Below are 27,421 nucleotides of genomic sequence, written 5' to 3' on the forward strand. Positions count from 1 at the left end.
CTGTTCAGCCTGGAGAAGAGAAGGCTGTGTGGGGACCTCATAGCAGCCTTCCAGTACCTGAAGGGGGCCTATAGGGATGCTGGGGAGGGACTCCTCGTCAGGGACTGTAGTGACAGGACAAGGGGTAACGGGTTAAAACTTACACAGGGGAAATTTAGATTGGATATAAGGAGGAAGTTCTTTAATGTAAGGGTGGTGAGGCACTGGAATGGGGTGCCCAGGGAGGTTGTGAATGCTCCATCCCTGGCGGTGTTCAAGGCCAGGTTGGATGAAGCCTTGGGTGAGATGGTTTAGTGTGGGGTGTCCCTGCCCACAGCAGGGGGGTTGGAACTAGATGATCTTGAGGTCCTTTCCAACCGTAACTAGTCTATGATTCTATGATTCTAAATATCCTGGACTCCTGCTCCATTAGGCAGATCTGCAGGTATGCTTTAGAGATATTTATGCCATGGGGAGGAAAAAAGAAAAACACATCCTTTAAGACAGGTTGTTTCAGGACTGAACAAGCATGGGAGAAGTATTTTCCACTGGCTATGGATTAAGTAAGCTACAAATCTGGAAAATCCAGACACACCTTCACCCAGGACAATGAACAGACATTACAGTTCAAGGCCAAACCCAAATCTGTACCTAGTTGCTCAAAAGCAAATGATTCAAAGTGAACATCTAATTCTGCACCACCCTATTTCCAAGTATATTTTAGAACTAATCAGTTATTCAAGCACATAAATTAACTTTACACAAAGGCTAGACTTTGCCTTTCTAAGCTTTATGTAACTAGTTTAAAGAGTTGTAATTTACACATTTCAGTGAGGGCTTTCTATTCCTATTTCCTGTCCTTCCAGCTCCTGGAAAGAAAAATCTGGTTTATCCACACAAAAAGTTGAAATATTATTAAATTGGGGTATTCATCTCTAGATTACTTATGGAAGAGAAGTATCTGTGTCATTGCTCATCATATTCATCCTTCTAAGGTAATCTCTTAAATTTAAGCTTATTCATTTATATTAAAACCTCTCAAAATGTTTTTTTCAAAGATGAGATCTATGCTGGGAATTGGACATGAGCAAGGGCATGTTATCCACATGCAAATGGACAAGCATTCCATTGTTTTGGAAACAGTAATGAAGTCCAAAATTTAACATCAAGTGTTCTGCAATGTAGGTAACAGGAGAAGAGATGACATCTTTAAAGCCCTAAATTGAATTAATTTCATATGTTCATAAACCATTTTTTGAACTAATGAGTTCTTGATATGAATTTATAGGCAACAAATAATTTTCCTGCCTTTCTCACACTATTCGTATCCTCAGCAGCTAGGCTCTATGACTTTTTAATTTTGCACAAAACAGAGGCTTTATATTTCAGAATCTACATTTCAGATTTGTTCTATTTTTCATTAAAGCAATTCACCCTTCAAAGGGATAAGAGCTGGCAAGATAGACAGACATAACGGTGAGTGAAATAATAATGTGAAGATGTTTCTCATTACCTACGGACATCTCCAAAATACAAAAATACTTGAAGGCCAAATCATTCTACTCTTATGAGGAAAACATTAGGGAGAGCCTAAGCAATAATCTTGCATAGTTTTCATTGCACTGGTGTCCTCTAAAACTCCCATCTTCTGTTCCATTCATAAAAAATTTTTAAAACCAGCAACACTATTTTAATACACTACTTCACATTCCTACTTTAATAAGCAGTGTGCTATTATATTATATATATATAAAATTATTATATTGTGGCATATGTGCACTCAGAAATACACTTGCGTTTAGTAACAGTTCTTACTAACAAGCAGGGGGGATAACTAATTGGCACTTCTCATTAAAACAGTCTTTAGTGAAATTATTGAAATTAATATTTTCCCCTACTGTCCCTAATTAGTTAACCCAAAAGGTGTGCAAAATGCAGTGGTCCATTGTTACCAGTGCAAATCTAATTGTACGTTATGCTGTGCGGTGTTACGCATCCAGATCAGTGACTGTTAGTGTTAGATAACTTTGCTATTACCTGAAGTCTCCATTTTCTGTTTGGCTTTTCCTAAAGATAAAATGACAAATATGATAACTACTACTGTACTGTATAGCAGTATAAACCATCTGAAAAGGAAACACAAGCTTAAAATGCTTCCAAGGGTCTCCTATTTCACTGTTGTGCAACAAAAATGTTTACCCCCACCAAATCTGCAGAAGCATTTGCAGTGGACATGAATTTGTTCACAGGACCAAGCGTGTAGGTCAGCTGCACATCAGAAAAGAGTGTAGGTCAGCAGCACAAACTACAAGCCATTGTAGTGGTTCTTATTAAGCAGTTAGGAAAGACTCAGCTTTTATATGTGATTTACAACTGAATTCTGAGCTTTGAAACTTCTCTGATTCAATAAGCACTGCAAAAGACTGAGTTTTACTTGGTAAATTTCTTGCCACCCAAAGTTCCTTCATTTGACTGATACCTACAAATGTGTCGATTTTGACAACACACAAACCCCATTCTACTACTGTGAGATTTTTTTTTTTTTTACAGTGCAGGTTGTCTCTACTACGCAGCAGGGATTTAACTGTTTCTCTTAATAATATAATCTACGAAAGTGCAATGAAATTACAGCTCTGTGCATGAGAGGAATATTCAAGGAGTCAGAGAGACTCAAAAGAAAAACAAACAGACCTAAGATAAAAGCAACTTTTATTAAAATACTCTTCAAGCTTCAAAAAGCATAAATAAATGAATGTGTAGCTACTATAATACATTATTTTACAGGAGAACCATAGGGCCTTTAAGCCTTTATAAACAAAAAAAAAGCTTATGAGCTTCACACTGTAATAAATAAATACTACCATCTTGTTCTTGTTAGAGGATGTTTTGAAGCTTTTACAGGTACACAGCAACATTCTGCTTAATTTTTTCTAAGTCTTCCACAATATGAACATATTACTAGTCTAAGCAGTAGAATCTTTATACTGAGCTCGCACTTCGATTTGCAACAGTGGATTTATTTATTTATTTGCTTTAAAGCAGCCTATCTTCTTGTTGTACTTGGTAAAACATTTACAACCACTCTAAAATTGACCAGCTAAATACCTAGTGAAATCCAAGATAATTATCCTGGTAGTTTGATATAAGTGCATACAGTCTTTCTTCGTCTTCTTCCCCCAGACCCAAAATCAAAGTAATACAATTTCTTATTCTTCTGTTCATAACTTTCTTCCTAACAACCTACAGTAACTCAAACTCAGCAATGCAAATGACTCCTTCAAGGCAACAAAAGAACTGCAACAGCCACCTAATCCCCCACGTTGGGAGATTAAGGCACCCAAGTTGTTCGGTTTTAAATGAGGGGTTTTTGTCAACTATTGATTAGCACAAGAACATTTTAATCTCATTTTTTACACATCAGTAGGAAAGTGTTAGAAAAGTATAGAAAAGGACAGAATTTCTCTTGCAGTAAGGCTAATGAAATAAGATCTCTTTTCCTTTTTTTTTTTCCTTTTTTGCAAAGCAGATGGAAAAGAAGGAAAGAAGGAAGTATTTGTGTTATGCTTTTGCAACTTGGGTAAAATCACTGGACATTAAGAACACGTGCTGAGACTTCATGGTGCCAGTCACGTAATTTTGTGTATTTGGGACTAAAGACGTGGATGGGAACCTTTTCCCTGTGGAAAGAAGTGATAGAAGAAAAGTAAGAAAGGAAGAAAGATTACCTTTAGCAGTTTCACAAGCGAGCATGCAATCTCCATGCACTATTCCTATCTGCACATTGCCTTCCTATCTGTCAAAAATCTGGATCCAGTGTTAGGCAAAGTCAGCACAAAAATCTCCCACTGACTAGATTTAGCCGCTGGTTGGTCCTCATTTTGAACAACACTTATCCCGAAGCAAAGAAACAGCTGACCCTTATTTGCAGTCCAGAAGGGTAATACTTTCCAGCTATGCCTTGCAATCTCATCTACACTGGCAAATCAAAAATGCCTGGTTAGGTTTACGAAAAGGAAAACACAATTGCCAAGCTGACCTTGTACAGAAAACCAAATCAGTCCAAGCTTATGGAAAATCTCAAACTCCTGCACAAACACTACTACTGGACTGCAGCAGCAGATTTTAAAAGGTCTGTCTACACAGAAAAATATCTTGATTTTTACATGCTGAAGTAGAAGGCAAAAAAAGCAGCAATGCTTTAAAAACACCAGATGTCACACAAATACACCAATCACTTATCAGTTAAGAATCAAGACGTGCAAAGTATTAAAGTAATAAAAATGTAAAACATCAACTCACTTAGTCTTCTTCGAAGCTTCATGTTCTGGTTCCTTCACTGCAAGAAAGAAGAAAGTTTTTACTTTTTAAGGCACTAATAGCACTGTACCACCGTACACTGCGATCCTACCCTGTGCCAATGCATTCACAACAGGAAATCACAAAAAGGCTTGTTGGGACTCCTAGATTCTAACGACACCCCGATGGAAATGAGCTATGTGGGCAAAGCCCCTTTGCCAGCAGTATTGCTGAAAGGTGGCTCTGCTGGTCTCTGCCTTTTCTCTTGGGCCATTCTCCATGTAGGCATTGAGAAAGGCACGTTAAGAAGGGGAAGAGGAATGGAAGTTGGAAGGCATTTGTTTTGGACAAACACCCAGTGCATTTATAACAGGTGATAATCCAAGCGTCTGTTTGCAGCCAGGCTGTGACCCACCAAGGTAACTGTCCAAGTTCAGAATCTTTATCACAGATGGATAATAATTGTTACTTGGGAAGAGGTTATCATTGGCTTCTAGAGTAATTCTGCCAGAGAATCAGTAGTCGATTTAATCAAACCTGCCCCCAGGGAAGGGTTCCAATTTCCTCACTGCCTTCTTTATTGTAGCACTAGCTGTGAAAAGCAGAATGAAATAATCACCTCTACATGAACTGCTTCAGTCTGAACATCACTGAGCTCAAGTCTCCTGATGGTACTTCTGATGGCTTTTACACATTACAGATCTTAGCCAATGAATTGTAACTGACAGCATAATATGAAATTGAAGTTTTATCATAAAATTATATGACTGGAAATGAATCACTTGTTACAGTCGACAGTATATGTAATCAAACTATAGCATAAGCAGAGGATGAAAACATAACCTGGGAATAAACTGAGGAACTATGGATTTATGCTTCTGATTGACTAACGCATTGCAGATCACACACTTTTGGTAAGACTGTCAAATATTTTCTATGTGCCTGAAAACACCTTAAGTTTTCTGGAGTATTAAATATGAACAGGGCAGGATGGAAAGAAACAACCAAAATTCTGCCTACTGAATTTAATACGAAAGAGGAAAAATGAAAGAAATTTGACTGAATCTTCTTACTACTTGTTCCCACCCCCAGCTATTAAAAACATCTATCTGCCCAAGGCCATTAATTTTACTTGGCTTACACCACACTACTTACTATGATCAGTGCCGGTGATTTGGGCAAGGATACGGAAAGAGCGGGACTGGGTAGTGCCTGTCCGGGGATGCCAGTCTTCAGTGTCTTCAATCAATCGTTTCTTGCTGGCATCGCTGTGGGTGGGTGTGTGGTAAAACTCTGTGTAGGTATCCACAATGTGCTTCCGCGGGGGGCTGCGGCAAGGAGAAGAGAGAGCAGTGAGTGAACAGCTTCAGAGACCGCCTGCGTTGGTGTAGCTACAAAGACACAGGCAGGACTGTGACTTCTCACAGCATTAAAAGGCAGCTTCTGTGTTTGGATGCAGATGTGCCACAGTGAGCTTCACAGGCACACATGAACATAGATTCAGTTCTCTGAACCAAACACAGCTTTTTAATTACTCTAACCCAACAAATATTTCCCCTTGTTTCACTGTCAGAACTTTTGAAACAGTAAAAGACATTTTATTGTCAAGACATGTACATGTTTCGATGTTTACCGTTTAGGTGGAGTTTTCCTTGGAGATGATAGAGTAAGACAGCAAGAGAAAGTTTCCCCAGCATAAACAGGAAAAAGGAAAAAAAGAAAAGAGATAAAGTCAGAAACATGAAACAGAAGTGCAGCTAATTATTCTATTGAATTAAGATTTGTGGGAAAGGGCACTGAAATCCAATAGAGAGAGATATTCTCATTCTACTACCAAAACTGCAGCAGAGAATTCCCATAGTTAAACTTGCATGAACTTCCTCACGGGTATGAGAGGGGAATTTCTTTTGGTAAAGCAGCGTAGTCTACTTAGTTCAGATCAGGTGCCCTGATTCTCCTCTTGGCTCACAAAAGGCCAAGCACTCACTGTGGGCAAGTCTTTTGCACTTGTCAAAGACTGGATGAGGCTCAGGCCATTTAGAAGAGTAGGAATGACATTTTGGAGCATAACGTGGAGATACTGATGCTCAGTACCCTCCTCTCTGGAAGTCAAAAAAGTGAGGTGATGCTTCATCTAGAAACTTTTCCCACAGTAACCTACATGCTAATATCAATGCCTGCACTAGCAGACTTGCAAGAAGACAGAATTTGAGAGCTTTGTTTTCAGTAACTAATGTAAAGAACATGCAATGGCACTGATCAATTTAGGAAAAGGGAACAGAAGATCCATACTATATCTATATTATTTCTAAATGCTACATTCGTCATTCCAAAGCATTAATCTTTAAGACTCTCTAAATGTAGATCTACTATTACATAATTCACAGGAGATCAATTGTGCAAAACTAGCTCCTTAGGCATAGTAATTTTAAATAACCCAACAAAACTTAAAAAGTAGCTTTCATTTTTGCCACTACTCCCCCACTGTACTCTTAATAACTAAAGTATTTATGGTGAAGAAAGATGGAAAATATTAATGAGAATGATGTAAATTGTTAATTGTCAAAAAGTAAGAATTAGGCCCACTCGATGAAATGCACAAGTAAATACTTAAGCTTAAAAGAATAATTAATACTGGAATTATTCTTTTGTATATAAAGAAAATTATATTTCTTCATACGGTATCACATGAAATTATATTGAAAGATTTAATTTAGTGACACATACTATTAGTGAAATATGCATATATCAAAGTTACTAAAAGAGAGAAAGGTATAGAAAGAAGGACAGCGTTTTTTCCAGGATGGAGTACAAGAAGTACAGAGAAAACTAAAGTAAAGCATCAAACATTATTAAAAAGCATTTAATAGCAAAAAGACAATCTGAACATTAAAGTAGTAATTAAAGGTGTGGAACTACATGGAAATGTAATTATTTACATGCAGTTGACTGCATTCTAGCAAATGTCACAATAAAATAAGTAGTCTTTCACATTTTTTGAAAGTACTATTATAAACAAAATAGCCCGCTGACCCTCTGAGGATCCTACTGGTCCCTTTTTTTAAAGGTTTAAGACTCTACTAACAATGACTCGTTGAGGCCACAAGGTGGTACCAAAGACAAAGGAAAAGTCAATGAGAAAAGGCTCTGCCTTAACTCACCCTTCAGGCGAGGGGAGAAAAGACAAGCCAATAAAACCCTCAATCATTTTTATCATCCCTAATATGTACAAATCACACACGGATGTATATGGATGTTACTTTTATTTTTGTTGTATAAATTCAATATCCCTTCATTCCATAGTCCTCACACCATGGTTGTTTTTATAGGGTACTTCACCATTAACTAGCGGTATTACCAACACCAATTAGCCGCAACTGCACCAAGAAATGATCAATACACACAAACGCCACACAAAAATAATAAAAGTAAACAATAATAATAATTTTTCAAAAGCTGCAAAATGTAACACACTGAGAAAAGCAAGACCACATCATGTCCAATGCAGACAAAATCATTTACTGCACTAAGAAGTTACAAAGAAGAGCTGAAGCTGTCGCGCAAAATTTAAATATGAAACTTTAAGAGTTATAATTTTTCAAAACAACAATACATGCTGGTTATACCAACAGGAAAAATGACCATAATTCAACTCGAGTGCTGTCGATACTAACTTTATCATTGTTGTTATCTGCAAGGGAAAAAAAAAAAAAAGTATTTCATGTGTTAACACATTCTTTGCTCCTTGAAATATTACAGGAGTTTTCCAAATCCAAGCTCTGGTAAAGCCATATACCATGTAATTCAAACTTAAAACCATCAAGAGAACCTACAAGGGGAAAAAAATCAGCCCAGCTGAGCTTAAACTGAGTGAAATCCATCAACCTCTTTCTTACCTGTTCAAAGCAGCAGGCACTTTTTCATGCAAGAGTTGGCAAGAAGGTCTTAAAGCATAATTGCATACAGCCTAATGAAGGCAAATTGCTTTCTTTCTAAGCCAGGACTAAACAAGGGAAACAAAACTTCCTTCCTCATACTGAAGTGAGGACAAATAGTTTATATCCTGAATATGGGTTGACGGAAGCCAGAAGGAAGAGGGGAAATTCTGAGTACAAGGTGCATGTCAGAAGAACTGCATTTGCTCAGCAGAGCTATGAACAAGATACAAACTTCCCACACACACACTTCTTTTTCTTTTGAGAAAATGAATACTATAAAACACAGAAGCAAAATGGAATTTATTTCAGACTGCTCAATTATTCCAAACTTCAATGTTTCTGATAGTTCATAAATGTCACCAATTCCATTTTAAATGGGGAGGGAGATAGACATCATTGTAGAAATGCGATTTTTCTAAGTAAAATAAGTAGTGTAATGGCAGACCAATATAATCACTTTAGGGGTTATTGTTTTCTGCCTTAGTTTGACACGCCCAAATACACTATTGCAAGAAAGATGGCAAAATAAAGTAGGTTTTTACAGTTCTGAACGTTTTCAAGCTTTCCCAAAGTAGATCTGGAAGGTTAGCAGCAAAACAGGGATTTCTTCACCTGTCAGCTGTGATACTCTTCAGCTGGTATTATCCATCTCATAACCATAAGGTAAGGCATGAAACAGCGCTCATCCAGTCATTCTATCTTGATTGTCAAGTGCTTACTCCACACTTCCCAGCACTTCCCTCCAAGAGACTTAGTTTTACTGCTATTGTTCCTCTTTTTCAGTACTAATTACTGCTTTTAAATATTCCTCATATGGTTATTTGCTAAAACAACATTCCTGGAAAGATAAAGAGATGGTTTGCCAAAGTGAATTCAACAAGTCGACCAGCATCAAGCAAGTCCTTGGGTTTTCCCAACTTCATCCCACTTCTATGCAGTGGTGTGGACTCCTGCCAACACCTGTTTAAGAAAAGCCTGGAAGTTACCATGGCAGCAGTGTGATATAAAATGCATACGGACTGCATTATACAAGTCCACATATGGAAAACATTTGTACCACAATATAAAGGGAATAGGTACCTAAAGAAGTTTCCCCTCCATGAGGTGCTCAACTGAAACTGCAATTTATGCTGTAGTTCAGTTGATGTGGATGTTTACCTTTCTGTAGGGTTCTTTATATACTTCATCTACTGAGAGAATACCAGACGAGAGGCACTAAGCCTTTTCCTACAGACACTTTCTTTTGAGGGATGTGAAACAGTAACGACAGCTTTTAGGTTTTATGCTCAGGTTTTACATTCTCAAGATTGAAGAGAAACCTATAGTTCCCCTCCAGCCCTTTTTATTACTTAATTCCATCTGCTGGACACTGCTGCTGGGCACAGAGGCCAACTGGCATGGAACCACTCCTGCCCAGCCTCCTCCTCTCCCCACAGCACAACAGCCGCTGGGAACCAGTCCCTAAGGCGCTACAACTCCCAAGCCCTGCCCAAGAATTTCTGGGAGAGCCCAAGGTGGCCCCTGCCAAAAGCATGATGCTGAAACAGGGTGGCACTGCATGTCTGAGTGCCCAGGATTGCCGCTGGGCTCAGTTTAATTTACTAATCTTTGTTTACTTGTCTAGATACTACACACTATACAGTGTAAGCCTTTTATGCAGCCTTACAGTCCCCTAAATGTTAGGTCTCCAATACTGCTTTAACATAAACAATTATTTGAACATGAAAGTTACTGAAATTTTAAACCTATTTCTTTTTTAGGATAAAGACAACATTTAGAGTTGAAATATTATAATGCTACAAAAAATCTGCCTAACCCTGCTGGCTTCCTTGAAAGCACCTTAAAAATTTCTCACATGTTCTTGCATATGTGTGCAGAGAAGTGATGAGACATCTGTCCCTTTGCCTCCCTTCTGGTACCTCTCTTCACTGAGAGCATCTCATTCCTGGCCATCACAGCACCTACTAACAGACCACTCTTGCATTTTTGTGTGCCTGCTGCTTTCAGTCACTGTATCAAGAGTCAAAATGCACAGTGAGATACAGACAGTGAAATTAACGCTGGGCTTGTTGTAAGGTCCAGAACACACACTGGGTCCATACAACCCATTATATAAAGCATTTTGTGCTCCTGATTCAATTTAGCTGTGACACTCTATAAACTGGTATGTCACTCCAGAGGAAAACCACCACTTTGACCCCTCAAACCACCCCTTTTAAACACAAGTCCTTCCCTCAGAGATTCGTGTCTGAGGACGAAGCGACTCCGCCTCCAAGCTGTGTTTGACTTAGCCCTTAAACAAGCCCAGCTTTTTTCCTGTGAGGAAAGACCCTCACAGCAAAAAGAAATCCCACCTACCCATTTTGCTGTTTACTCTCCCCCTGGTTTTCTCTGAATCCTCGTCGTTGCCCCTCGGCTACATCCTGGGTGCCGTCGCCAGCAGAGGCGCTCAGGCCGGCATTGTGCGTGGCGGGCTGCCGTGGGACATTAACTGCAGGTTTAGCAGTGCTCAGCACTGGTGAGCACTGCTCAGCGTTAGGCTTGGCGTTAACATGCAGTCCGGGCACAGCGAACGGGGCCGGGGCAGCAGCTGCCTGGGCCGGGGTGAAGGCGGAGGATGGTGATGGGATGGAGGTGACTTTGGAAGAGGTTACGGCTCCAAATGGCCTCGGTGTCTTATTGTAAGCCACACTCGCCGTGGCAGTGACTTTGGGTGCAGCAGCAGAGGCAATGGGCACAGGCTTAACTACTTCTTTAGGTTCTCCCTATGCGAGATGAAAAACAAAAAAGAAACACACAAAACCACGCCAAACGCATGCACATTCCTCAGCAGGGATATTCGCTGCTCTTACGGGAGATAACCCACCTAGCATGAAACCGAGAAGCATAGAAGCAAGCTTTACTGAGACTGCAGCCATGAAGAGTATAGAAGAAAACAAGCCATGCATTTAGGAAAGGGAATGATCCAAGCATACAGTCAAAATGTAATCCCATGATGATAACTCTTCTCATCTTATCCGAAACAGACACCCCACAAATCAAATTCAAGAGAAACTGAAGAACCACTCCACTGTACAACCCATCAGGTAAACTCATGCGGAAAAAATTAGTGGCTTTTTATAAAATCCACATTCCACTTCTAAAACCCAACTTGAGATATGTACGTTCCCCATAAACAAACAGCATGGGTGTGTGTACACACACACTGTATGTATTTATCTGTTGATACGGCCCTTAAGAGAGGAACCAGAGCCCTGGAGTTCACTTTTTAGTGTCCAGTGCCTCAAGACTCAGTGAGCTTTTCCAGTTGCACTCCATCAATGGGCCTCAATGTCTTCATATACCCTTGTCAGATCAAAACGCTCAAAAAACCCCACTTTTTTTTTCTGGGAGCTATGTTTTACCATGGTGGTTCCCAAACTGTGGCCTTTCAAATCACAGTCAGCAAAGCAATAATATACTATAAATTATTTATGTCCACTGGAGAGGATTTTCATGTACCGGACATTCGTAAGCAATTTCAGGTTTGCAAACAGCCTTCTTATCCAAAAGGTGGATTTGCTTGAGAACTGAATATTAGAAGCACTTGAGAATAAAAAACTCCCCAGGGTTTTAAGCAAAGTGAGGGAAACTGTTCTCTCAAATGCTAATATTTAGATAAGCTTTCTCCAAACACAAAGGAAGATTTCAGTCCTCACTGAAAAATCCCCAGACAAAAAAAAAAAAAAAACAAAACAAAACCCAAAAAACCTACCAAAAAACAAAAACCAAACAACAAAAAAAAATGAAAAAAACACCCCCCAAAAAACTAACCAAAACCAACCCCCCCCCCCCAAAAAAAAAAAACACCAAAAAAATCCACAAACCCAAACAAAACAAAAACCAGCAAAACCCATCACTAAAAAACCCTACTAAGTCTCTCCCTTAAGGATAAAGGAAGAACTTGACCAATATCTTTCTATATAATGTTCTGAGAGTTGGAAGAAAATACAAAGTTTTTCTTCTTTTTTAATCACTATCTCTCAAGTCTCTTAATTATGTCTCTCCTTTTTTGGGGGGTGGGCAGGGATCACTCAGATTCAAACGCTGCAATGCTGTTAACATAAGACACAGAAATCAAGCATGTTATATTGAAAGGAAAGTTTGAATTACTGCTTATCAAGAACAGGGTGTGACAGATGGGTAACAGTACCACATGCTGCATTTCTTGGTTGTTATATACATACCTTTGGTACCTGAACAATATCGGGTTTTTGCACAGCAGACACTCTGTAACAGAAAAAAACCCATACATATAAGTTAAAAAACAAAGTTCTTCAATGTTTAAGAATTTATCTCTTCCAAATCATCATGTCATCAGAGATACATAAAACATCACATTTTGTTTCCTCTAAAGGGAACGGAAGCATTCAAGTTAAACCTACAACGTTGTTGTTAGCACGAGGAAAAGGCAAAACCAAACTGGATTAATTTATCCAGATACAGTGTTAGGAACTCTAGCACCTATCATCAAGTAATACTTCATTTATAAATTCATAATACCCTATCACCAGTTAGAAGACTAATTTGCTTATTGTTTTCCTTCCTTTCATAAAACTCAAAAGCTCTAGTCAAGTAAACTGCATTTTAAATAGTGCATAACCTTTATATTCAGGCTTATATCAGACGGCTTCCTTTTAGAACAGCAACAAAAATCCTTCTGAAGGACTTAGGAAATTAAATAACACAGAAACTTTTTGCACAGTCTTTGGTCTTCAAGGGTAAGGTTAATGTCACTTGAACTCCACAGTACAGAGCAAAAAAACTTCTTCCAAACAATGGGTGCATTGAAACTACTATGGGGTGGTGGGAAAGAAAGGAAGTATCACAATGGAAAGGATTAATATGATAAAGAATTGACAGATTCTGTTATACCTGAAGTGAACTGACAATACGTTACAGATAAAGGCACTTCACTTCATAGTTGGGTTGGGTTTGGGTTTTTTTTTTCAGATTTGCATATACTTCTATGTAAAAATACATACATACACAAAATTAAACAAAAAATAAATAAACCAACCAGAAAAAAACCTGACACACTAACATTCTGTCTGCAAATATTGCTGCTGATACACTTCAATCTTTCCATGCTCTTTTGGTAGAAAAGTGGATTCTTGCCACATTTCAAAACATTTCTGGCCGTATTTGGTAGCTGCTAATAACAGCTGGCATCCTTAATGATCCAAGAACTAACAATCATATCCTGCCTGAACAACTACAGCTTCCAACAAGTCTTCTAAAAAAGGTTCTGAAGAACTGAATCTGGAATCCCAGTTCCAGAAGATAATTTGCCAGGGAGACAAATACATTTGTTTAATTGGAGATCAGCTAACAGATGTTACAATTTAGAACACCTCTATTGTATAAACCTATCAGCTATCCTATTTCTACCAGGAAAACATGGAGAGCTCAGATTCCAACAACAGCAACCGTGTTGCAGGGTCGGTAGCTAATTTACAAAAAGGAAGATACATTAAAAACTACATGCTATGTTTTGAGGAAAAGAAAAACAAAAAGGAAAAAAATCCACCACGAGAAGATCATCTTCTGCACTTTGCCTTCACCAGTTTTGCATTGCTGCTGACAAATATTATGTCCACATCAACAGTAATTCTCAACAGAGAGGGGGTTTTGTTCTGCACTGAGGAACAGGTCTGTTCTCCCCTTTCCCACAGAGTATGCAGCCTCTAAGAAGACTGACCTCCAGCCCTCCAAAGCACTAGGGTGCATCATTAATCACTCCTAATTGCAGAGTTGTCAATTTGCAGCAACAAAAGCAAGAAGAAGAAAGTGCCAATACATACGGAAACCTTTCTTTTTAAGTTAGAAGGAAACATGCATCTCACTCCATATTTTAAGACATGTTTTTTAATACAATAACTTGGAACATTTTGTGTATTTATTAAGCTGATCTAAGAGCAAGAAGTAGAAAGCCATTAATTATTCAAGTCAATGACCATATTTCATGCTTGAGGAAAAAAAAAAATCTCTTTGCCTAATGCTGGACCTTGAAGGTTTAGTCTCATAAAAGGAACATACTTAAATATTATTTTGTTTTTACAAAATCAAATTTGAGTTTGCAATGGATGAAATTGTTCTGTATCCATCAATACAGCACTGAGGAGGAAATACTTCAAACCAAAACGTCCAGATGATCTGAAGACATACTCTTCAAATTTCATCTTCAAAAGTATCACACAAAAAGCAGCAAAAAACGGTGGGGAAAAAAAGAGGTTGAAATGTTCCCAATGTTCTTTTAACACTGGAGTCAGACAACATTACTTTATTTCCCCTAAATATACTTGAAACAAGGACATTAATTTGTGTGTCCCAGACATACTTCAAACAGTTTAACTTGGCTTTCTTGACCTCAGATCATAATCTGACTGAAATCTGTAATTTATCCTGTATCATATAAAGAAAATGCTCACCCAGCAAACTGAGCCACCAAGTTCTGAATGTGAAAAATGCATCGTTGTTAGACAAGACAGTACAAAAGGAAATGCTCACTTCAAGCTTGAGAGCAAAACATACCCAACAGTCATTTAAGAAAATACTTCCTTCAGGGCTATTTCCCTTAAGGTTTTGATAGATACTATCAAATTGCATAGAAAAAAAAAAAACCAAACTGCATAATCTTGCATATTTTCTTAGCTATTAGCACTTTGCTTGTCATCTAGCAATTAAACATATTAGGATTTCATGCTGGTTTGGTCACATTGAATGTATAATAACTGATGATAAAGGCTTTCACAATGAGATGACACACCTGCTCTGTTACTACTTACTAAAAAAAGCAGGATATTTTCTAAATGATTTAAAACTAACCAGCATATTAGTTTATGCAATATTTTCAATCACATACCAACAAAGCAAAGACACAAATGCTTATTATAAACAACTTACACAAAAGACCTTGACAAATGGTTACAGTTTCAAGCTTCATATGAATTATTATAGACAAAAATAAAAGCGGCAGCCAACACTTACTGACAGCCTAATATTGAAAACAAAAGCGCACAAAGTTTTTGCACAGGCTTCTACATCAAAGTCATTTATTCTCTTTTGAGGAAAAAAAGCACTATATTTAGCCTGTGTAAACAGTTCATTTCGACCAAACGTGATCAAATTTGCTCTGTAAACATACCACAAGCCATTCCTCTCCAATGAATGCTTTTCATGACATTTAATGCAATTCAAAACATTCCAACATGCAGCACAGCCTTATTAGGAAAATGAATTGGTCTGCTCTGCGCTGGAAGCAATATGCCCAGCAAAAACTATTCATTCTTTAAATTCCCCTTTTATTCATTCCAAATATTTCACCCATATTAAAAAAATAAAAAAGTACGCAAGAAATTCAACAGAATTGCTCTAACTCTGGTGTAAGATACAACAAAAAGCTGCAAGACCTTCACAGAAACCTTCAGGTTGGAAAAGATCATCAAGTCCAACCCTAAACATAACACCGCCATGTCCACCAAATAGAGTCAAGGCTGGATGATTTTCCACAAAATTTTATCTGTTGTTCTGAACTGAATCTTTCTAAGAAGAAAAGAAGAAAGAAAGGAAGGAATCTTTGCTCCCACATCTCATTTTCAAAACTAACTCGTTTTTCCCAGCTGATCAACCAGAAGAGAGGCTTTGGCAGTAGAATCTATGCCCTCAAAATCCACTGGTTAGATTTTCTTTCCCCAAACCTGATCTTTTAGTGATTTTGCCATTGTAGCCTATAGTTCTGTTTGTTTGCTTCATTTTATTTCTAGAGAGCAGTCAGTTGTCAGGGGAGAAAGCTAAATGAAGCTGCTTTTCATAAATTAGCCAACTCCTGGAAATAAGATGACAAGCAGAAAACGTTTAACATATATAACAAGCCATGACTTTCACCAGGGGTTATCTGAACAAAAACAAACGCAGATGTAATTTAAAGCCCAGAAAAAAAAACCCTAATCCAAATATTTCTTTTTTTTTCCTTAGACCCAAAGGCCCTTCTCTGTCACAGACATAATTCATTTCTTACCAACCTTGCTCTGGCTCAACAGAAAAGCAAAACACAAAAGTGAAAACATTCTTCAGCTTGCTTCTTGTTGCAACTTACACAGCATCAGAAATTACTTCCTTACATACAGTAATATAACATACGACTATACATTTCCCACAGTTTTACAGAAACATACACACTGCCCCAGGCAACACCAGTCAGTAAATCAGCACTTCAGCAATCTTGCCCGGACAAGCACCTATGGCCTTGAGACTGCAAACTTCTGCCAATGCAAGGCAAAGCAGAGGCAGCAAGATTATCATTAAGCACCACTCAATAAGGGCTGAAATCTGTTGCAGTCACTGAAAAATGAGATGATTTTTTCTTCTGCCTTAAGAAACACAGCAATATTTTCAAATCAATACTCCAGTCATCGTGCTTGCTAACATCCAAGCAAATGACTGTCAACATTTTATTTATTAAGTCATTCTCCTAGTTTACTATGGTAGTTTTCATTTAGCTGAACATACCAAATTATGACAAATATGGGAACGTTAATTACAATCAAACAATGCAGGCATCAGCACTGACAACGTGCTGAAAGGAGCAAATGGCAACTTCAAATCAGTGACAGAGCAGAGAAGATGGGATGCATAATTGTATCTCAGATACCACACGTCTCCAGGAGTCTTGTTACAAACATCCTATTCTGCAAACTAATTCTTACATAAACACATTCTCTCCCTCTTAGCCTACAAAATACATGCCGTAAACTTGCGATAATTCAAACATTAAAATGCAGTGTAAGGCATACTTGTCTCAGCATTAACAAAATATTGAAGAGAGTTTCTGTAGATGCTCTATTTCTATGCAGAATTTCAGAAAAGGATCTCTTCAGTCAGATGAGCCACTTAAACCATTTTATAACTTTTGGGCTTGATGCTCTTTGATGAGTCATGTTTAATGAAGTATGCCCAGAATATCGGTATTTATTTCTGGATAGAATAATACCTCGAGATAATACTTAACACCTTCATTATATTTAGCCAGGGAGTATTAGCTCATGAGTCACCTTCAACAGATTCTACATTCTCAGTAAGTTTAAAGAGGGAGAACCAACTTCACGTGCATGTCAGTATTTTACCATTGTTACACATACTGTTATACACTATGTAACACCTTTACATCCTTGTACTCCCCAGCACACCAGATTATGATAAAGCACTACATCAGGTAAAAACAAGAAAAATTATGTTCTTGCTTCACTGACTATTTGATATTTGGCCAAATCAAACTTCTGCCCCCCTCTTAAATTTAAATAAGGTTCAGGATTTCACCATTATGTGTTAAAAGAAACACTGCTGACATTTTAGGAGGGAAACAAGCTGCCCTCTGCTTTGGTATTCCTACCCACAAAGGATTAGTTGTTTTCAAGACCACCCAAAGGCCACTGCTCATAGTCTCATTCCTGTGGTCTGTGGCAACCCTACCAAATGCATTTGTAAAGAGAGTTTAAGTGCAGGCAGATAATATTTTATTCTATTAAAACAAAACCGAAAGCCTAATAAAAAGCTAAGGAAAAAATAACAGGAGAATTTATCTCACTTACCTTCTGACTGCCAGACTTTTTAAAACATGCTTCTGTCCTGGGTTTACCAGGAGCCGTTTTGCTCCTTCTTAGTAACTGGTGCAAGCTCTGTGTTTTGACTTCCAGCCTGGGCAGAGAGCTGATAACACCGATTGTTTTTAATTGTTGTTAAGTAATGTTTATTCTGGCCAAGGACTCTGTGAGTCTCAAGCTCTGCTGGGGACGAGGAGAGGCCGGGAGGAAGCAGAGACAGGACACCTGACCCAAACTAGCCAAAGAGGTATTCCATACCACAGCACGTCATGCCCAGGGAGGTAACTGGGAGTTACCCTCTTTGGGGGGGTCGAACTTGTTCGGCGGTGGTATCATATTCTCTTGTTGTTTTCTCTTATCAATATTATCATTGGCGGTAGCAGCAGTGATTTGTGTTATACCTTAGTTACTGGGCTGTTCTTATCTCAGCCTGTGGGAGTTACATTCTCCTGATTCTCCTCCCCATCCCTCTGGGAGTGGGGAGGGTTGGGGGGGGGGGGTGAGTGGACGACCTGTGTGGGGTGGTTTAAACCACGACAGCTTCTTACTCCCATGAGGGAGAAGGCTTAGAAACCTGGAGAGCCCACGCATATGGCCAGCACTGGACATGGGGAGCAGCTCGGTCTGTACTTGCCCATGATTCCCCTAATCAGAGCCTAAACAGGTAAAGCACTCCCAGAACCAAGTATGGCCAGTGCCTTACAATCCTGTATGGCATATCACTGTCAGTTGTCCTAGAAAAGTTAAAAAGCAGCCTATATAGAAATGGTAGCTCAGTATGTCTATATGATCAAGTTTGGTAAGCAGGAATCCCACCTCGCCAATCCTTGGTTACTCACAAGCCATAGGAAAAATAATGGCTTGTATGTAAGACCTCCTTTACATTACCTTCAGTGATGGAGGTTTTTATCAGTTATATTTTGTTATAACCTGAATATTATAAAAGTTTTCCTAAAGCTGTCTTGCTACATAACAGTATCCCCTTAACTGTTAAGTGCAAGAAACAAGACAAAACAACTATACCCAGGCTTTTAATAAAGTGGAATTTATTCATTTGATATTCTTTAGAAGTGCTTACTAGATACTAATTCTAACACAGCAAGCTACCTTTTAAAAATAGTCAGCTTAATAAAAAGCAGAAGCCTAAATGACTTTTGGACTTAGTCCTTCAAAGCCCACTTCATATTTTCAGTCTGTCATCAAATCTAGGAGATCAAATCAAATTCCATCAAATTCAGGAGATTGAAAACTAAACATTAATTTTCTTTTTTCCAGTGGTTTCCACAATGTTTACATTAGAATCACAGAATGGTTTGGGTTGGAAGGGATCTTAAAGATCACGCAGTTCTGGCACCACTGCCATGGGCAGGAACACCTTCCACTAGACCAGGTTGCTCAAAGCCCCATCCAGGCTGGCCTTAAACACTTCCAAGGATTACCTCCTTTACTTAGAACACAGCGCAAATAAGCTTAAAAGTGCAGTGATATCTATTTTAACTGGGATTTCATGACACAGTTCCCCAGTCCCAAACATATCCTTATTATGGATTTTTACTTTCTTCCCCCTTCAGCACATGCTGACAAACGAGTATTTGTACAACTACTTTTTCTCTCAGATAAAGAATCTGGCCATTTAGAGAGATGTTAGATTATTATATTTTACTTCTTACAGCGGCTAAGCATATCCCTCCTCCATGACGCAGCTCACCTATCCACGGCTACATGAAAAGACGGGAAACGTAGTTAACCAAGTAAGACAAGAACTGTTTCTGAGGTGTCAGGCAACAATACAAAAGAAGACCCATGTCCCTCACTAGGTCATCAGCATGGGGGGAAGTGGTGTCACCCCTACAGAGCCCAGAAGCACTGCGTAGGCAGTTCTGGCCAAATCCCAGCTGCTTTCTCACACTTCCCACTTCTTAATGACTTAATGATGATATGGGAACAGTATGAGCAACCTAAGACTATAACTTCTGAATTTCCATCTGTGGCATTCAGACCTGTACATCATCTCAACCATGTGGACTTGCGGAGAACCTGCTGCGACTGCATGACTATCATGAAAATCGCTGAGCTTGGAGATGGTCCAGAAAAGCCAGAGGTCACCAATAAATAAGCATGATGCTACCTGCATCTGAAAGGATGAATTCCACTGGTTTTCATAGGATATGCTGTGGTTTTAATTCTTCTTAAGGTCAGGAACCCTATTTAGCATTTGTCTAACTCCCAAGCATGACCCACCACCAAATGAGCAAGTTTTCTTTCCCATCTGGCCCCTCAGACACCGCTTTCCTCTCTCCCACACCACCCCAGTAGTGAGGTATGAACATCCACCCTCAAAGTGCATGAGCCCAGGACCTGACTGGCAAACTACCACCAGGACAATCACAGACTTTTCCACTGCAGGGATACTGCAGCCAGCACATACCTGCACCAGTCTTCACTGCAGCAGGCATGTTTAAAGGGGTGGCCCCCAGGCTGTCCCCAAAGGGGACACTACCAGAGGTGGTAGTGGCTGTGAACATCATAGCTGAAGCACTGTAAACCGTCTTACAAAATTATCACAGCATCCTTTTAATGAACATGCACTTGCCAGAAGAAATTAACTTTTCTACTAAAAGTCCTCACTTTTGTTGACCTTTATCATCTCCGTGTATTGTTTATATGCTTGTGTATTTAAGGTCACTGGTTTAGCAGCATGTATAGCAGGTCTAATGTGCTGAGAAGAGCTATTTATGCCTCAAAACTGCTGTCTACTATAGCCTTAGATAGCTAACAACTTCAATTTGAAAAAAAAGTCTTACAAGAAAACCTCCAACTATTGCATCTAGAAGACCTCAAGTTAGCCTGACCAACAGGTCTCACCACACCTTAAAGGGAAAGCCAAGTCAAAGAGCAGCTGCCAGAGTATAAGCTGTAACTGGAAGTTATTTTGTTTCCTGCAAAAGCTAAGCATGAAAAAAAACAAAAAGCAGCAGTGATCTCAAATAGTTAATTCCTGTAGTCAACAAATCAGACAGGGAACCAACTTACTGGAAATGCTAACACTGATTAAGTAAAGGTGCATAAAGCAGAGCACTGCAATTCTGTTGTTTGCAACAATGGTGAAAGAAGAGAAACATTAATAAGCCCATCTGACCAAGCCTGATCCAGCTAACTAAAGAGTTTTCCCTTCCCACAGCCTAGCTTTAGAAAAAGTAGCTTTTATCCTTCTGGCCTTAAATACTTAGGGAATAACATTCACAGCAGGCTCACAGCATATGAAGCAATTAACTGCCTTTGTGAGCAACTAATCACTGATGCAAAACAGACCATCCGATGGCCACAAAACCTGTTGGGATTTTTCACAATGCTGCAAACACGACTTCAGCTGTAATGCAAGACTCAAGTAAGTGAGCGATGTTTGACAGGCACAAAGTGTGTTTTTATTACCTCATGGGGTTTTGTGGTTCGGTGCCACAGACATGACTTTCTACTGACAATACCCTGGAATTTCTCAAAGGCAGTAATTTTTTGCAAAACTGGATGGAAAAAAAAAGAGCCCAGAAACAGTGCAGCTGTGCAGTTCAGCTATTAATAGATGTCTAACTCTGCCACTACCATTTACCTTTCCATTAGGTGATGTAACAGATACTTATCTAGTTAAACTTGCTTAGTAATGGCTCTCAACTTGTATTTAGCTTTGTTTCAGACCTGTACTCCTGAAAACCTGCCTGTTTTTCCCAGCATTACCAAACATCCCATTTTTCTCATGCTGTTATGCTTTCATGATACTACCACTATCTTTCAGTAAGACATTTATTTTCCAAACAGCCAAACATTAATATAGTTTCATCCCACTCTTTACTAGAGGAAAAGATAGCGAAAGCCTTATTGATGCATCAGGACACTACAATTTTGATTCTCAACAGCTGAGAGATGATCTTGCATGGCAGAGGACAGCTTTTATTTACAGAGTGTCTCTTTTTGTCCTGTGAGTTGATGCTTAGGAACAGTTTATCTAACAACACTGGTTAGTTCACCCATTTACCCTAGGGTTTTTTCTAGTCTTTGCAATGCACATTCACAGAGGTGCAAAATTAACTACCTGAAATCTAGAAAACAGTGACCTGCATAAGTACTAAATATACTATTTAGCTACTTCAAGCTATCTTGGAACTATTTTCAGCATATGAGGGGCAGAGTCCACATTTAAACTGTGTAAGCTTCTTTTAATCCATTTAGAGACAACTGTCCCTTGACAGATCATCACATATCCTTTAATAATTGGGGAATGCCTGCAAGTTAGCATCACAAACCATGTACATCGGAGAGAGGTGTTTTTCAAAGTAAAGCAACAGGTGCAGGGCACATTGTGTATTTGAAAAACAGAAGTGTAAATAGAGAAAAGTAACATCACTTGTGGCACCCAAACAATCAGCTGAGTGTTTACAAAGGGAAAAATGACACACATTACACAGTGGACTGAGGTAGGATGGACTCGGGCATCACTAAGTCAGGTAAACTGCCTGTACATTACCAGATTTTGAGCCACAGGAAACCCATAGAAGAGAGAACCCATTCTTAATACTGGGATAACAGAAGCAACATTAAGTAAATTTTCAAAAGAAGATTTTAAATAAATGCCATTAGACATGTCACTCAATCCAGATTATGTATCAAACACACCCCCCCACATCTTCTGAGAAAGGGGACAAAAAGTTTCACTCTCAAATATATTCACATACTATTCAAGTTCACAGGTAAGAACAGTCACAAACTAAGAAATGTTTCAACTTTCCTGAGCGCAAGCTTTTCCATTTATCTAGACTTGGCCAGGAGTGCAGGAAGCACCACTGCTCACGCATGACTACCAAGCGACTGCCAAATCCCAAGGCTACTTTCAGGTTCTGGGAAGTAAATCAACAGGGCTTTAGAAATTATTTGATCAGGAAACTTTTGGACCTGGGTCAAACTGCTATTCTTCAAGTTTGCTGTCCTTCTGGCAGTCTTAGGAAATTATTGAGTTCAATGGACATTTGACTTCACGCTAGCATTGCAGACTCAAAAGCAGTAGCCAGAAAGTTTTGCTTAATATTTGCAGGGGGTTATAATTTTCTTGCTTTTCTGGTTACCTTCTATTAACACTTATCTTTACATAACTAGTATGGGGGGGGGGGGGGGCTGTGTGTGGAGATAAATTTATCAGTGTTCCAAATCACTACAAACAGTACAGTCATGACTGCCTCAAGGAGATTTTAATCAGGCTGTTTGTAAATTAGTAACAGTCAAATCAGATCTGTGCTGCTGTATTCCTTTGCAAATTACGGTGCACATGAAGCACATCAGGCTTCAAAAGTGAAGCTTCTCACGCAGAGGCACAGGTTTCCCCTGTATTTTCTAGCCTGAGACCTTAACAGCTTTACACTTGGTCTCCTCTGCATGACATAACTTTCTGCAGTTGAACTGGAGGCTGCTGGAGGCATCCTGTAATAAAAACCCAAGGGGAACACGACACAAACAGCATGAGGACAACTATGATGACAAGACTGGTTTCCATCATGGTGAAAGAATTTCTACGTCTTCATGCTCCAGTCCTCAAACACTCACTGGCACAAAACATGCCTCACCAACAGGTACAGAATAACAGCTGTAACTACCAATTACTATTATAGCTACACACTGGCATACTAGAGGAGGCTAAAGCACCTCCAAGATTTTCTCCATTTTGCTACTGGTTTGTTACAGCATAATGATGAAGTCACCTTCAATTTTCTAACCTCTAAATCATCCTATGTTTAATGCTTTTAAACGAAAATAAGTACAAAACAAATACCTTAGGCTATACAAGGAAATTTAAAATAAAGGAATTTGTAGGAAAACAAACACAAAGAAAGTGATCAAACTACCTCTGTCATCTCAGTCATATGAGAAATTAGGCATACATTTTGCAGGCAGTATTTCTTAACAAAAATATGCCACCCGAAACACTAAAAGATTTTTGCAATTAAGAGCTGACACCTCTCAATCTTGTGTTCAATCACTTGGACAGGAGAGTTTTGAGTGTTTCATGTCCTCATATCACATAAAAACCTATCCAGCCACTGGATTAAGTTGCTGGTACATGCAACCTAAAGGGTCCCACTTTCTCAGTGAATTGAATGCAACATTTTCAGGCTGGCAACGCAGGGCCAGGCCTGCCCTAACACAACTACTATAGCTGTCATAAAATCAAAGTGAGCAAAACTTGAGAAGTAATTTATTACCTGCTAAGAGAGGAGCAATCCTTCCAAGAAAAAAAAATGATTGTGATTCTTCCATATCTAAACTTACCATTACCTCTTCTGATAAATGCCTCACAGAGCCTAGATTACCAACTCCATGGAAAAGGGTCAGAGAGTTGTCCTAACACATGGCAATGGATAGCTTATGTTGACACATCCGAGCGCCTTGCCCCTCAATACTCTTGCCTACTCCTTTGTAAAATAACTAAAGATTTGGCTAAAGCATTTTTTCCCCTTCAGAATAATGAGCAGCCAAACACAGTATGCAGTGAATAGCAATCAAGCTGAAATAGAGGATTAGGTTTTTCTATGGTGGCACTGCTTATTCTGCAAGTACACCTAAAGCCTGTGAGGAGGTAGCACTGCAAAGTACTATACACTGTACATATAGACACCATACAACTTTGTTAAAGCAATGCTTGTTTTCAGACAACACAGCAAAGATCCTTGGAGCAGGATACTGCTCATTTGCTGTGTGAGACTGGAGCTGGATTACTTTTTTAAATGGCTGAGCCTGCTTATACCTTCTATTCTCTTGACAGGATACAATCAAGGACCAATCTCCTCAGATGAATGCATCCCAAATGATTCTCTGTATTCTCAAAACAAGCATACAGATATACCCCTGAGTAATATTTGGACGCAATACATGCATTCTGGGGCATAGAGTAGTTCTAACAGCTATTTAATGCAGCTGTTCACAATTACTGGCATGCATTGTGAGACACTTTGATTACTGCATGTTTAATCTATATATAAATGCATTATTTTGCTGCTCAAAAGTTTGGCATTTAGATGGTATCTGCAAGGCTTCAAAATTCAAGTCTGCCTATGATGCCCCAGCTGGCTATTTCAGAGTGTGCCAACAGAATTAAAATGTCACTAAAGATCATGCCACCCTCTGAGGTATCTGTGTTATTTTAAGAAGTGAAGATAAACTGTCCAGCCTCACATTGTTTCCGTAAATCTTTCACTCAATAATTACGAATGCAGCTTAAAATAAATGGGCAGGTCAACAGCACCACAGCTAGTGGTGACTAGCTAGAGAGCCCCCTAACAGTCAAAGAGATACTGGATGAGTTGCACAGATCAAACTAGGAACAGGGAGAAAAGTTTCACCTGAGATTGTGAATGGTAAATCGCCACCAGTCATACAGAAGACACCTACACACTCTCACAGGTAATAGCAAAAAAATGGACAGCAGCACTGGGGAGAACTTTTAAATTAGTTACCTGAAATACAAGAACTCTGAAAGCATTAGCTTACTGACTGCAGAAAATACCCATTCCAAACAGTTATACACTAATTTGATCCTGAAAATTATTTTTATATGGATGCTGTTTTACTAGAAGATACTGTCCTGGTAGGCCATAGTGAGGACTGCAACTCCATAGTCTACTGCTTGAAGACGTTTTTCAGAAGAGGGGAAAGTCATAGGACCCAGATGCTTTCTACCACATCTTTTTGGCATCCATTTGTCTTGCAGCTAGGAAATGCATAATGTGAAACATTGGTCTCCACACTGTAAATTGTGCTTCTTGAGTGATCTCTTTGGACAAAGATGAAAAGCTCAACTGTCCACACATCTTTTCTTAATAATGCATTTATGTTAAGCAGACCAGGGACCACCATTATTTGTCCTGGGCCAACTCCTATCTCCAAGAGGAAACATCCACAAATGAGGGGAAAAAACACATCAATGAGTTGTGGAAAGCTTAAGATTTCTGCAGTCTCATGCAACAATGGAAAGCATTTCTACACAGTCCTGAAAAACATTGTGTAATCACACAACGCCTTGGTTGGGTACCATACTTTGGAAACCAACAAAGTCTGGCCACCTTCAGTCTCCATATGTGATAGTCCATGGTCATCTTGACTCCTGAAGGCTGCACAAAGCCTGATTGTTGGAGACCTCTCAAGAGTGCTGGTCCTTGCCTATCCAAGCCTTTCCTACAGGCTTGACCAGCCCTAGAGGTGAAGAGAGTTAGAAATTACTGCAACTACAAGAGCTCCCTAATACCACACTGAAAGACTACCATATCTATCGTGACCATCATCTTCCGGGTCCTGCCCACTTTTACCAGTTTATTCCCCTTTCTACCAGTTTCTCCTTTTGCCTCCCCTACATGACTTTTAGCAATCTACAGTGACATAAAGCACGGAATAGTATTAGACCATTAATTACATATACTGAGTCTTCAGTATCAACAGTTGGACTTAGTCTGAAAGGTCTTTTTCAACCTAAAAGGTTCTATGACTCATTTCCACATTTTTACCTAAATGAGTAGTAGCAAAGTCTGACAGATGAACTTTAGGAAGATCAATTTAAAAACAAAACAAAAACCAAACAAAAAAAACCCCATAAACAAAAGTACCCCACTCAGACTGCTAGACAGACAGAGAAAAAAAAGAATGCTGAAAATGTCAAGAGGTAATGCAATGCTTTGGTGACTCATCGTGAGTCTTCTGTGGTGTTTAAAAAAAACCAGAGGACCATGGTGCATCAAAAGAAGGATCAGACAAATTCTTAGCATATTTTAAGAATAAAATCATTTGGGCAAGTTATACAATGAATAGGGGTACTGAAGAGTCAATATCACAACTACTCCAGCTCACCCACACTTCCTTTTGGCCTCACCCACAGTGTGCAGCTATTCATGATGTCTTAGTAAGGAGACACTCTCCAGTGCTCATGTACTGGGGAAAAAAAAAAAGGGGATATAATCCATCTCATCCAAAAAAAATATCCATTATCAAAATTAAAGGTGTATTTCTAAAACAAAAATTTGCCATAAAATTATATCCACAAAGCCACATAGCCTCCTTCATCTCTCTTTTGTAAAGAAAGAAAAGGAAAACAAAAGGCACAGTTTTAGCAGTGTCCTTTATTCAAATCTTGATCAAATATGTGCTGTGTCAGCTAATTACTGGCTTATGGAAGAAACAGTTCAGGTCCAGCCCTGCAAGGTATTATGTTTCTCCAGCAAAGCTCTTAAATGCCTCAGGCTCCATTATCTTTACCAGCAGATTAAGTCTCTCATTAAACAAAGAACTCTTTTTTCACCACATGAAGAGAAATTAAAGACTTAATAACTATTTTATTCAAAAATGCATTTTTAATTTCTAGTATAAAAATAAACCAACATGTAAATTAGGAATTCATTCTCCTAAATCTACCAGATTACACCACTTAACAATTCCAAAACACATAGCTCTGATTCCTCCAACTATTCCCCTCCCCCCCAACTTTGAAATTATCACAATAACATTGAATTAGTATATTATTAATTATTTTATCACTGG

General features: G+C 38.9%; 1 protein-coding gene across 11 annotated transcripts in view; it reads right to left on the minus strand.

The window, feature by feature from the left end:
- PDLIM5 (PDZ and LIM domain 5) overlaps positions 1-27,421 on the minus strand; it is a 124,812-nt gene that overhangs the window by 44,478 nt on the left and 52,913 nt on the right. For 3 of the 11 annotated variants that reach the window (XM_065691687.1, XM_065691684.1, XM_065691714.1), the window contains exons 4-9: positions 12,440-12,482; positions 10,572-10,978; positions 5,909-5,926; positions 5,431-5,603; positions 4,279-4,315; positions 2,017-2,046 (exon numbers count right to left, since the gene is read on the minus strand). In XM_065691687.1, the coding sequence (XP_065547759.1) occupies positions 2,017-2,046; positions 4,279-4,315; positions 5,431-5,603; positions 5,909-5,926; positions 10,572-10,978; positions 12,440-12,482 (708 nt within the window). Of the gene's footprint in view, positions 1-2,016; positions 2,047-2,671; positions 3,657-4,278; positions 4,316-5,430; positions 5,604-5,908; positions 5,927-10,571; positions 10,979-12,439; positions 12,483-27,421 lie in introns of those variants that run through there. The other 8 variants (XM_065691700.1, XM_065691748.1, XM_065691742.1 and 5 more) reach the window with 8 other exon arrangements.

This window comes from Lathamus discolor, chromosome 1 (assembly GCF_037157495.1).
Source record: "Lathamus discolor isolate bLatDis1 chromosome 1, bLatDis1.hap1, whole genome shotgun sequence".
Classification (NCBI taxonomy): domain Eukaryota; kingdom Metazoa; phylum Chordata; class Aves; order Psittaciformes; family Psittacidae; genus Lathamus; species Lathamus discolor.